Source organism: Cupressus sempervirens, chromosome 4 (assembly GCF_028749045.1).
Source record: "Cupressus sempervirens isolate cs-2001-9-10 chromosome 4, ASM2874904v1, whole genome shotgun sequence".
Classification (NCBI taxonomy): Eukaryota; Viridiplantae; Streptophyta; class Pinopsida; order Cupressales; family Cupressaceae; genus Cupressus; species Cupressus sempervirens.
Window position 1 is genome coordinate 19,416,891 of NC_143121.1, and position 14,271 is coordinate 19,431,161.

The following is a 14,271-nucleotide window of genomic DNA, read 5'->3' on the forward strand; positions in this document are numbered from 1 at the left end:
TTATCCATTACTCTTTTCATTCTAAGAGAAACCTAATGCAATGTACATGTGAAAGATAGACTCAAGGGAGAACTTGTCCTATTCACTATTAACTATGAATAGAGGACAACAATTCAAGGAGCCTCTTAAAACTTCTTGCTTTTAACAATTTTTAGTATGCTTGTTTTGCATGTTTTCAACTTTAAGTTTTCATACTTCGATTGAAATTTCATTTTGCATGTCAATGATGATTTCTTTTCTTTTCCCATAGTGCCTATAATCATAATCCTATGAATATACTTTTCAGTATTTTTTTTTAACACATCTTATTTAATGTTCCCTTCTTATATTCTAATATTTCATTCTTTCCAATACATATATTTAAAAATGGTCATATATCAAACTTTATGTTCAATGCTAATTAGTTATTTATTCTTATTATGAACTCTTCATATTCTTGTTTTTTTGTCTTTTCAGTAACCCTTTGTACGCCTTATCTATCCTTTCTAAATTGGTATCGTCCGCATGGCTTTTTCCTTTTCTTATGTTTCCTTTAATCACCTAAGTTTATTTCCTGTATTCGGCGTGATTCAGTTGAATTGATAATTTATATTAATTGCTTAAACAATCATCAGCATAAACCAAATGATTATCATACCATCGCATCTATCTATACCATAATGTAACCAAAATGTATACCATAATGTAACCAAAACACATTTTCCCATAAACACATGATCCTTCCAATAATCAATTATCCATTTACAACACCAACACCCCAAAATTGATAATTACCCATATCTCATACTTGGTCTAGCAATGGTGATATTTCAATCTTATGAAGGTGGTCTAGGATTTGGAGGATACAATAAGGTTGTCTCAGTCATGATTGCAAGGTTGGGAGGGTAAATTGCTCCTTTGTGCTAAAATGAACCCCTCTAGGCGCCCCTCTACTCGCCCTAATGCCTCTCTCAAGCTACCATTCTCCACTGCCAGTGCATCCATCCTCTGCCATACTTGTATATCTGCTACCCTCATTTCTCTAAGTGCCTCAAGCTCTCCTTGCAAATGATCTCGCTCTGCTGTCAGTTCATCTATCTTAGCACGTAGCTGTTGGATCTCTATCTGCATTTCTCTTTCTCTGTTTTGAGCCTCATCGTGTTGGACCTGCAGTCTATCTCGATCCACTTGAGCTTGGTCTCTCTCGGCCACTGCCTTTGCTACTCTCTCATGAAGCTGATCCCTCTCTACCATGGTAGCATATGTGTGTTCCAGATGTAGTTTGAACAAAAGATCAAAAAGCTGAACAAACTGGCCTGCTGTTTCCATGGCCCTGTCACTAATTGTTGTGTCTCGATTAGGAAAACATAGTACCATCTGAGAAAAAGTGCGGTTGATCACATCCTCCCATTCTCGAATGTTAGCTGCAAAACCCAAACACGAAACCATGTCAGTTGCCACCTAGCTTAAATCACATCAAGTTCGATTAAATAATGTCTAAGCACATAATCGTCAATATCTATCATACTTGAATCAATAAATGATTTCTAAACACATAATCATCAATGTCTATCAGACTTTCATAATTAGATCTCCCGACTGTCCAATTGTATCATCTCGAGGTTAGCTTCCGCAGTATCAATTAAGAGTTCAGTGCATATTACTACAACAATCTGTGCACCCAAAAATCAGATATTATATATCATAGATTATACATTTCCCTTATTGTTGAAATATTACTCTCAGGATTCAATTCAATTGTGTATCTTTCTTAATCAAATTCATTGATCTATGTTCATGAGTATTGTGTATCTTTCTTGGTTAATGGAATACTTGGCACTCATTTCATCTAGGTGTTGTTTACAAAGATAACGTATCGATACTTTCCGGAGGTTACCCAACCGAATACTACTCCAGCTAGAACATGTTTAACTGAGAGAATTCCTCAATAATTTCTTTTATAATTAACTCATTTCTTTATATTTGAAAAATAATACATCAAATAATGTTACTCTCATCAATCAACAAGCAAATCCATAAACTTAGATGTCTGGATCACCAAATGAAAATTAAAAGTGTCAATGGTTACAGTATGAAGCAAAATCTATCAAAGTAGAAACCTAATAAGACAGTATGAAATGAAGATTCTGAAACAATTCCAAATTCTATCAAAGTAGAAACCTAATAAGACAAAAGGAATAGGGGTTCAAAATGTTCTTTTCATTATAGTTAAAGATGTAAGAACTATCATAAAATTGAGGATAAATGTCTTTAATGGTCTCATCAAAGATCTAACAAATATCGAAAAATAAAACATTTCATGAACATGAGATGTTAATTTCATAACAAAAGTTTCAATTATATGGGTCAAAAGACAAATATAAGTCTAGGTTTTATTAGTTGAGAGGCGTAATTATATAATAGTATTATTGTTCTTATTTGTATCATAAAAAGAAGAAGACTTGAGACTTTTTTTACTATCTAATTGAAAATGACAACTTTCCTTTCAATGTAAACGGACACTTTCTTTTATATTTTTTATTTTTATTTTTATATATGAATGCTAAGGATTTCTTAATACACTATTATTTTTATGTTTTATTCTTTGTTTGCTTAAAAATATAGAACAAAAATTTTAATTCGTTATTTTATTATCTCTTCTACATGATTCTTTCTATAAAATTATAATTATGCTACTAAAGATGGTCCAATAAGATCCCTATTCATAAAAGATGCAAAACAATATAACACACTAATATAATGATATTGAAAAACGTGCTACATTTTGTAAATATGTTTATAAAGCAATCATGCTTTTCTTTTCACAATACACACATTTGATTTGAGGTGATGTAAAAGGCTCTGAAAATTACTAAAATAAAAATGAAAGGAAATAGAATAAGATTATTAGATAATTGCTCTATCATTAATGCATGCACAACAGCTTTTCATGTTTCCTTGAATTTAATAATGTTTAAAATGAAACAAAATTATTGAATGGCAAATCTACCTATATAATAAGAACTCATAAATTGCACCATCGTATAATGCTAAAGAACAAATGAGTTCATCTATTGAAGTTATGAACAAATGAAGTTCCAAAAATCTAGATTGGTCAAGGAAACTCTTGAATACTACCTAAATGTTGATATGAGTGATTTAAATTCCTTTTGTAGATTCAAATAGCTAAGTTGGATTGTCAGCCAATATGTTTATAAAGCAATCATGCTTTTCTTTTCATAATACACACATTTGATCTAAGGTGATGTAAAAGGCTTCTGAAAATTACTAAAATTAAAAATGAAAAGAAATAGAATAAGATTATTAGACAATTGAAATATGCCCTCTATCATTAATGCATTCACAATAGTTTATCATGTTTCCTTGAATTTTATAATGTTTAAAATGAAACAAAATTATTAAATGGCAGATCTACCTATATAATAAGAATTCATAAATTGCACCATCCTATAATGGTGAAGAACAAATGAGTTCATATATTGAAGTCATGAACAAATGAAGTTCCAAAAATCTAGATTGGACAAGGAAACTCTTGAATACTACCTAAATATTGATATGAGTTATTTAAATTCCTTTTGCAGATTCGAATAGCTAAGTTGGATTGTAAGCCAATATTTATTGAATATCACTATTTTTGTAATTTGTGTGTTTCAAGAGCAGACCCGATCTGAATATAAAAATGTGCCAAGGAGACATGTCTCTATATAAGAGATGGCCCAAAATTCATAACCCATTGATCCATAACATAAAAATATTGTTTTTTTAATTTAATCACAATAGTGATCACTGCTATAATTGATCCACTTGGAATGTTATCATATGTACATTGATTTCATTAAATTGATGGCAAAATATAATCAGGTTAAAGGATTAATTCTACACAAAAATTAAATTGTAGATAGAGCAAAATTGATAAGTAGTATTAATCAAATTATTATTATTTTTAAATGTTTATTAAACTTGTCTATGTAAATATGTTAGAAGTTGTAATCTTTCCTTGGTGTGTTTATAAACCAAGGTTAGACCACCTTTCTTTATTATTATAATATATTAGGATATAAGCCAAGGTATCCTAATATATTTCTTTTTTGTCTCTTTTCCACTACATCTTATTTTGTCCTCTAGTGGAATATGTGAGGACAAATATTTATTGTAATTTGTAATTTAGATTATTCCTCCTTAAGAGGAATCTCACACTTGGCCTCACACACTTATGAATGGTGGCATTCATAAACATGGGAGTTACATTATAACTCCTCTCTCTCATCTCTATTTAAGAGATGACCATCCTCTCTCATTTCTAATGAGGTTTCTTCCTCTTCTCAATTTTTGTATGAGCGATTGCTCTCTCTCTCTCTCTCTCTCTCTCTCTCTCTCTCTCTCTCTCTCCTTAGGCTTTTCATGCCTCATGCATAATGCTGACAAGGGGTTTTCTTTGCTTTCCCCTTTTCAAATATCTTGTCTCATGGTGTTGGATCATGAAGCTTTCTCTCTCCTATCTTAGGGTAATATCTTTTCATGCATTAACTCGCTTAGATTCTTTCTTGGTAATGCTTATTTACATATTTCTTTTTCCATTTCTAACATGGTATCAGAGTAGTTTAATCTTTGTTTTTGAGTGTTTGCATGAAGGTACAATTTGAAGGAGACTCTTGAGAGAGATTTCACTAATTCCTTTTTAATCTTCTTAAGTTGGAAGAAATTGAATTTTTTTTGGATTTGGCTGGTTTACCGCCAAACTCGATTAACTCCTATTTGCTCTAATTTGTGTAGGTTTCGATAAATTGTCGATAAAGAAAATAATATAAATTTAAAGATATCACACTCCTAATTTAATTTTTTTTTAATTCCAGTGCTTGTCCCAATTTTCACCTTCTAAGTCGTTTTTTTTTTCTCTAACCTCAAGTATGTTTCCTGTTCACTTCCTGTCTTGAAATCTACTTAACTTCGGGGAACTAAAGAGCAAAATCCTCCTCTATTAGTTTACATTTGTTGGTTCGCTTGGATTTGGGGGAAAAGCTTGTTCGAAGTATAAATATTGGGTGTTTTCACGCTTGTTAATCGACTCATGGAAAGTGTATAATTTTTGATTGCCAAATGCCTTCCAATATGCTAGCGATGGATTCCCTGTCTCTGGCGTGTGGGGAAGGAGGGGCAATGGTAGAAATGAGGCCGAGGCCGTTGAATCTGGAAACCAGATCGATGGATGAGAAAAGCCCTAATGATTTGGCCTCCACGGCTCATTCCAGTAGCACCAGCCATAATAAGGTGGGATTGCAGCCCATAAAGAGTTCTGAGCGGCTCGAGGCAATGGCGACGGCCGCCATTCCTCCGAGCATGAGTTTTCAATCTGGAATGGGGACTCCTGGCTCCTTGTGTCATACCCCTTTTGCTACTCATCCAATGGTGGCTGATGCCTGGGAGAATCTCAGGAAATCACTTGTTTATTTTCATGGGAAGCCCGTGGGCATCATAGCTGCTCTGGATTCTACAGAAGATGCCTTAAACTATAATCAGGTGTTATGCCTGCTAGCTTTAAGGTTCTTCATGATCCGAAGAGGAATTCAGACACCTTGATTGCAGATTTTGGAGAAAGTGCCATTGGTAGGGTTGCACCCGTTGATTCGGGATTTTGCTCCGAGCCTACACCAAATGTACTGAAGATCACAGCCTTGCAGATATCCCTGATTTCACCTCGCCGTTGTAACCCTCGATCTCGTATTTTCTGCCCTCAGTTGTTTCTTTGCCCTTGTTCAATTTTTGGCATACCCGTTTGTTGAGAGCCTTCACCCGCATGGATTCCCTCTTTAGCATCTGGATTAGCCTCTACTCGTAGGTCTAGTTTCCCGCCATGAGAGCGTCTCTGTGTAAAATTTGTAGCTTCCATTTGATAGGTGTCATGCTCTCCCCACCCACTCTTCATCTGAGTTATTTCTTTTGTTTCTTATTTCATTGCATTAAATTATCTGGACATGCGTTGGATTATTTACATGCATAATTCTTATTCTTCCTTTTCTCAGATTTTCTCATTATATTCTTTCTATTTTTAGTTGTTAACACTTGTTATGCAGGATTGAATGATTTATATTACGTCTTTGATCTATTTGTTGTTTTACTCCAGCTCATACTCTATTATGAGTTTGTTCCATTTTTTTTCGTTCTCTACATTCTCTGTCACTTTTTTCAAAAATCAAATCATTTCAAATCAATTTCTGCAATCTCTTTTCTGGAAAGTTTCTTAATATTTTTTTTAGTATATTCTTATCTCCCTTATCTGAACTCTATCATTTTTTACTAACCTTTTTTGCAAGGTTAGCTGTAACAAATTTTATATTAATCATATTCATTGTTCTCTTTGTATCATTATCTCATTATTGTTCTGCTCCTTTGTTATTATTTGTATTAATGTTACCAAGTAATCATAATTTTTGGTTTATCTTATATATCTTAATTTCCATTAAAGTGTTTTTTTTTTCAAAAACACCTATCTTATTATTCTTGTCTGTTGTTATAATCCTTATTTTTTAATCTAAACATTTATTTTATTTAAAAATAAGTGTAATATAACGTTTTATATGAAATTTGAGTATCAATTTTTTGTCTCTTTTACTATTATGATTCATTATTTCAATTATTCTAAGTAAGCAGCTTATAATTTATAGTTGTGTTGTAAGCTTTTTCCTATTAAAACTTTTTATCTAAGTTTTTTTTTTTTTTTTTTAATCTTTTTCTCTATTTTTAATCATTAATCTATAGATTAAATTAAATGATATGAAAAGACATTCATTTTGATTATTATTTGTAGGAAACACTCTTTTTTTGGTGTAGTACTTCAATAGAAGGTTATATCTTATTAGTTTATATATTATATAAGCATGCCTATATTAATTTTACAAAATTAAATTAAATAGTTCAAACTCTCATATATGCATAACACATATTGCATTTATTGTTTGTTTGAAGAACTTGCTAAAGGATGCTACAAATTTGATTTATTTGCTAGATTTTGCACCAAATGTTAAATAGGGTATATTAATTTCATTGTAACTTGTACCTTTTCAAGGGGATGATTCATAGCTACAATTTTCACTGATTCTTTGTCTTTCACCAAATATTGATTAGTGTGTCTCACAATCAATTATACTATGGTTTTACACATCTCTTTCTATATAGAAATAGGACATTTTTTTATATATTATTAGTTTATTTGTATGCACATAGTTATATCTTTTTTAATGTTTATTTCAAAAAATTCTTTTTAAAACACTTCTAATCTTGGAGGCATATGTATGGGAAAAAGGGGAGATTTTTTCTAGCCCCATGACTTTATGTTCTTATTACCTTGAGATTATATTTTGGACCAAGGTATTCAACATAAAGGTGATTATTCCAAAAAAACAAAGGGGTAATCATTTTTCTAGCATTAAGCTATGATTTAATAATTGTACTAGTGTGATTTCATACTATGGTATTTTTTTTAGGTATATTTATTCAAGTATATATGGGTGCACACATATATACCAAGATAAATATACAAGCTATTTTGATTGTGATGTGTATGTTCTTGTGTAAAGTAAATATCTTTAATTCTTTCTATCCTTCAAATAGTTTACATACCCATGTTCACCTTTAATGGAGTTTTCTACCTGATATCCATACACTAATCTTGCTTATTGCTCTTCAATGTTATCTCTGCATATTTTTTTCAAGTTTATGAGTTATCTTACACTATTGCCTTCATTATTTAATGATTTGATTTTACTATGTTCTAATGATCTATCTGCACATGGTTGCAATTTTATGCTTTTATAGCATCTCTTTATGCTCATGGTAGTAGTTTATGGTTTTATACCATTGGTTTATATGTTTTTTATTTGATCTTGTGTAAGTTGCATCGGGAGCCAATTTTTCAAGGTTAACTATGGTGGACCCGACAGTTTTAAACTGACTCGTAGTTGCCTTATCTAGCCTGTGGAGTATCCCTCCAACCTATAATTGGTGTGCACTTACTTCAATGGAGTTTCCCTCCATTTGTCCCACTTTGTTCCTCAATGCGAGGATGATATTTTATGGGGATTTCCCATTTGTCCCACTTTGTTCCTCAATGCCAAGGTATCCTAATATATTTCTTTTTTGTCTCTTTTCTACTACATCTTATTTTGTCCTCTAGTGGAATATGTGAGGACAAATATTTATTGTAATTTGTAATTTAAATTATTCCTCCTTAAGAGGAATCTCACACTTGGCCTCACACACTTATGAATGGTGGCATTCATAGACATGGGAGTTACATTCTAACTCCTCTCTCTCATCTCTATTTAAGAGATGACCATCCTCTCTCATTTCTAATGAGGTTTCTTCCTCTTCTCAATTTTTGTATGAGTGATTTCTCTCTCTCTCTCTCTCCCTCTCTCTCCTTAGGCTTTTCATGCCTCATTCATAATGCTCACAAGGGGTTTTCTTTGCTTTCCCCTTTTCAAATATATTGTCTCATGGTGTTGGATCTTGAAGCTTTCTCTCTTCTATCTTATGGTAATATCTTTTCATGCATTAACTCGCTTCGATTCTTTCTTGGTAATGCTAATTTACATATTTCTTTTTCCATTTCTAACAAAATATCTAAGAAATATTTATTAGAGATAATGTTTAACTGGTGAACATATTTCAATATACTAATTTAAACAATTTGTCTCTTAATCAAACTAATCTAACTGAAACTACAACATTAACACTCCCTCTTAGCTAGGGAATGCACTCTCAACTTATGAGGGGAAAAATCATCTGAATATGATATTATTGAAAATGGTGTGATTAAGGATAACTACATATATCCATCATTTAGATGTTACCTTATGGTATCATCAAAAGTATGGTACAACCATAAGACATTTGCATACTTATATCTTCCTTGGTATGTGCACTAGCATTAAGTCTGCTACCAAAGAAGATATTTGCACATGTCTCCAATGATACTAAGTCTCATAGCATCTACCCTAACATATCTCAGCAACTATGTACTTAGTTACATGAGACATATGCACTATCATAATTCTATAGACATCATCCATATGGCATCCATCATGATAGCAAGTTAAACTATTGTTTAGATTGTCACCTTACAATAGTAACCACAATCAAATGTCACTGAAGGATTGTCACCTTACTGATGTTTCTACATAATCATGTAGTAACTCACATGATAAGAAGAGAATGTAAACATAGATATCTTTTAACATTAAAAACTTATTGAGAATCAACCTCAAAAAAGATAATTACATTTATACCATACCAAGTTTACTTCTGAAATAATCCACCTTTAATTTTGTGAGGGGCTTAGCTAAAATATTAGCAATTTGCTCATTTGTGTTGATGTATCTCAGTTGTATGAAAAAAAATTTCACCATGTCCCTAAAATAATGTTAAGATTCAATGTGTTCTATTATGAAATATTGAATTCACTAAAAGTTAAATACAATTTTGATTATTGCAGTGTATAATAGTGGGGTCTATGGATTGTCCAAACAACCCTATCAATACTTTCATCAACCATATTGCTTCTAGAGCTCCAATTGATGTTGCAATGTACTCGACTTCCATAAAGCTCTGTGCAAATAAAGATTGTTTTTTGTTGAACCAAGATATCATGGCAGATCCTAAGTTGAAACAACATCCTGGGGTACTTTTGCGATCAACAACATTACCAACCCAATCCAAGTTGAAATATTCATGTAGACGTATATCTATATTATCATATTTTAGTCCTAGTCCAATGGTTCCATGTAGATACCTCATGATATGTTTTGTTGCTACAAGGTGCATTTTCATAGGTTCACACGTGTACTAAGATTATTTTATGCATAACAAACATCTAGCCCGGTATTCAACAAATACATCAATGATCCAATTATTTGTTGATAGAAGTAGGATCAGCTAATTCTATGTATGAGGCTTCATCTTTTTGTTTATGTAGATTTGTTTCATGGGTGTAGACATAGGTATGCTATCCATCATTCCAATTTGTTTAGAATATCAACAGTGTATTTACCTTGATTTGGAATGATACAATTGTCTTCTTGTCATACTTCATCCTATAAAGTAATGCAAGAGACTCAAGTCCTTCATATCAAATTGAAAAGCAATATCTTGTTTTCATTTCATGGTGAGGTGATCTTCACCTATGAATGGTATATCATTAATGTAAAGGACAAGGATTAACATGCCACATTTTGTTACCTTGGAGTAAAGATGTAGATTTACTTTGTTCTTGTAGAATCCCATCTTGGTGAGGTAACTATATATACTTCCATGTCATGCGCAAGGGGCTTGTTTGAGGCCATTGAGAGCCTTCTTGAATTTGCAAACATGAAAATTATTAACATGAATAATAAATCCTTCAACTTTCTCTAGGTATAATTCTTCTACAATACCATTTAGAAATGTAACCTTTAGATACATGTGTATTTTCCATCCTTTCAAGGCGGTGATACAATTATGGTCCTCACAAAAGTGTACTAGACAACAGGGGCAAATGTTTCTTTATAATCAATTCCAGCCTTCCAGGAGAATCCTCTAGAAAAAAATCAAGCTTGTGTTTTACAATACTTCCATATGCACACATGTTTGATTTTAAATAGGCATTTGGATGAGACAATTGATTTTCGTTTAGGCTCAAGCATAATGTCCACACATTGGTCTTTAGAATGAATTGGTACTTCTTCGATCATGGCATCTTTCCAAACTTGATTTTTTAGTGTTTATTCAACCTTTAAGGTTCAGACTTAATGAGTTCACTCATAAGGGCAACATAGTTTGAGTAACCTCTAGGTTTCTTGCTTTCTCTAAATGTGCCCTTAGGTGCAACATAGTTTTCTTCTTTAATTATTTTCATTGCCTAGAGTGGTATGTTTCTATTAGTGATAGGTTCAAGAGGTTAAGGATTAGGGCTTATAGGTTCATTATTCTACAATTATCTCCCTCTAAACCTCAATGTCAAGATCTTCCATGTCTTGAGGAGTCATCGTCTGCCTCATTAATGTATGAAGATATTTTGAATGTGATGTCTTCTTCAAAAGTTACATAGATTTGCTAAGTTTAATTATTTTTTGACCAAGAACATGTATCCTATAGGCTTTGAATGATTCACTATATCCAACAAATATCACTTTCTTTCCTAATAGCTCTAGGTTAGATCTTTTCTCCTTATGAATGTGAATATAGGTTGGACAACTAAAGATTCTTAACTGATTTAAGTCAAACTTGTTTCCAATAAAAGCTTCTTCAAGAGTTGTATTGTCTGGAATAGAATGAAGACATCTGTTTTCTATGGAAATAGCAATATTAGAAGTTTCTACCCAAAATGAGGTATGAATGTTCTAATCATGCATCATAGCTTTAGCAGTTTCTATTATGGTCATGTTCTTCCTTTCTACTACCCCATTTTGTGAGGGTTATATGGAACGTTGTAATCCAAATAGTACTGCAAAAAGAATTAAAAATTTTCTAAGATATACTCTCCCCCATTATCTAACCTTAGGGTTTTGATTCATTTCTTAGTCATGTCTAACGGTTTGAATTCACTGAATTTTGATAGTACTTTATTTGAATCTTTAAGTTTTAAGAAATAAATCCAAGTTTTCCTCGAGTAGTCATCAACAAAAATAACATGGTATAAAAATCCCCCTAAGGAGGGTAATGTTATTTGTCCACATAACTCAATGTGAATAAATTCAAGTACATTTTTTAATTTTTGCTTACTATAATTAAAAATCACTTTAGAGTTCTTATGTAAGGTACAACCCGTTTAATTTAAGTTATCCAATAACAAGTTTCTCTATGGGAGATGGCCATGGAAGTGAAGATGTCCTAACATTCTATGTCATATTTCATTTGCAGTGGAAATATATGAGTTAAGGCTTGGGTTTGAACATTACAAAGTTTGTATAAACATTTATCACGAACTCCTACTCTATATGCATTCTTGATGTTTGAGTTCTTAGGCCAAGTAAGAACTTTCCCATCCAAGAAGGTGATTTGATGCCCTTTGTCTTCAAAGGTTGAGATGGATACTAGATTTCTTTTGATGCCTAGTACAAATAATACTCCAGATAGTTGTAAAGAAACTCCAGACTTTAATTGAATTGTGCAGGTCATGATTCCTTTCACAATATAGGTCGACTTATCTTAAATAGTGTCTTCTTCATTTGAAGACACTTCAAGACTATCCAATTGCTCTTTGAATCCGATTATTTGATGAGATGCTCCATTGTCAAAGACCCAAGTATTTACATTGGTCATTAATTCGCTTGATAATGTTGAAAAATTGACCATTTTTTTGTACCCTTGACTTTTGATAATGAGTCTTGCCTCGAGATTCTTTATGAGCATTTTACAGAGAGATGTACATAGTTGTCACATCTATAGCAATGCACCTTAGACATGTCCTTTCTTTTGAATGAATGTTTATTGTTGTCTCTTCCCCTTTTTCGTTCAAAGTTTCATTTCTTCCCTTTCTTGTGTGAATTTGTACTCAATACTTGAATGTCTCCACCACAATTGTTTATTATGATGGGTAAAAGTACAAAGTTGTGTCACCCTTTAGGCTAACTTATCAGAATGACTAAATTTGAGTATTTCTATCCGAGAATCAATTTTCCTCAAACATGTGATCTAGATAAATTCATTTTGGCTAAGTTATATATGGTCTCACACTTTTCCAATTGGAAATGTCTATTAAATACATGTTTTATACTAGTTTGTACCCAATTACTAAAGAAATAAAATTATTTCAAAAAATGGGCGTTTGAATAAATCTTACTATTTTTATGATAATTTTTTTAGTAACATATAAACACCATTTTATAGAGCTCAAGGTCAAGAATATTCTCATATAGAGTTCATAATATTTCAATTAGACATAGTATATTATAATTTAAAAATTCTATAAGAACATATTTTAACACTCGAAAAGATGTTGATATTCATAAAGAAAAAAAAAATATTAAATCATATCAAAAAAAAATTAATTATATGATGTCCTAGAGGAGAGAGTCCTTTTCCATGATGTATAATTTTTCTTCTAGTTAGAACAAATTTGTTTTGAAAAATGTGGTGGGACATGAAAATTGTCGATTTCAGGTGAGTTGAAATTTGAATCTGTAGACACCTAAATTTGTCCAAAACCCATTTTCTAACCAATTAGATAAATATTTATTATTTATTTAATTACTTTTTCATTTAATTAAATAAATTTACATTTATTTAATTATATTCCCCTTTCCTTGATTTAACTAAACTAAGGTTTATTTAAATCTTAACCTATTCCCACTTGCATCTAACCCCTTTCACTTTAATTAAGTATGTCATTTACTTAATTAATTCCTTGCCTAAATCCCATTTGAAATTAAATATTACATTTAATCCTATTTAAGCACATGGCTCCTACTTTTGACCCTCACCTAACCTCACTATCCTACCTAACCCATCATGCTAAACCTACCCACTTCCTTAATCATGCTTTCTTTTCCTAATCATCCTAGCTAATCTCCTCTTAATCCTAAGTGTGTTCTCACACATGTGTGAGGAATCCTCACACATGTGTGAGAGATGTTCACACTTTCCTCATCCCTCATGTCTTGCATGTCTCTTGCACACTTGTCCTCTTGCATGAGAGTCAAGTTGTCTCACACGTGTGAGAAGCCATCTTTCTCACAACTCGTGCACACTTGTCCTCTTGCATGAGAATCAAGTTGTCTCACACATGTTTGAGAAGCCATGCTTCTCACACCTCATTAATCATGTCACCATCAAAGGTTGCTCACACATGTGTGAGCATATTGCCCCCTTTGAATGGTCAAAACCCTAATCCATGTGGAGTCTACTTGTCCTCCACCTCATTAACACCTCATCAATCCTGAGAGATCTTAGCCCTCCATCTTGTATTCAATCTTAACCGTCCATTGCATCCATTTTCCTATAAAAGGAGAGCCCTCTCCTCATTTCCACAAGCACTATCTACCTTATTGTTATGTTGTTGGACTTGTGAGCAACCACATCCCATGAGCAATGAAATCATCTAGACTTGATGGTTTCATGAGGTTTGCATAGTGCTATTGTGTTGTTCATTTACATGTCTTCTTTCATATTTTGAAGTTTTGCATGATAATGTAGGAATGTGCATTAGTTGCTTAATGTTTTTTCCTTTAGTTACATTTTTATGCAACACAGAATCATTATAAAAGAGAAAATGTAGGTTCAAAGTCAATTTTATTTTTT

The 14,271-nt window shown here is 32.2% G+C and overlaps 1 protein-coding gene across 1 annotated transcript in view; it reads right to left on the reverse strand.

Moving 5' to 3' along the window:
• Window positions 1–685: 685 nt before the first annotated feature.
• Window positions 686–14,271, reverse strand: part of LOC149559709 (uncharacterized) — a 66,802-nt gene continuing 53,216 nt past the window's right edge. The window contains exon 4 of the mRNA XM_089824257.1: window positions 686–1,403. Coding sequence (XP_089680383.1) covers window positions 859–1,403 — 545 coding nt within the window. The 3' untranslated portion in view covers window positions 686–858. The remainder of the gene's footprint in view (window positions 1,404–14,271) is intronic.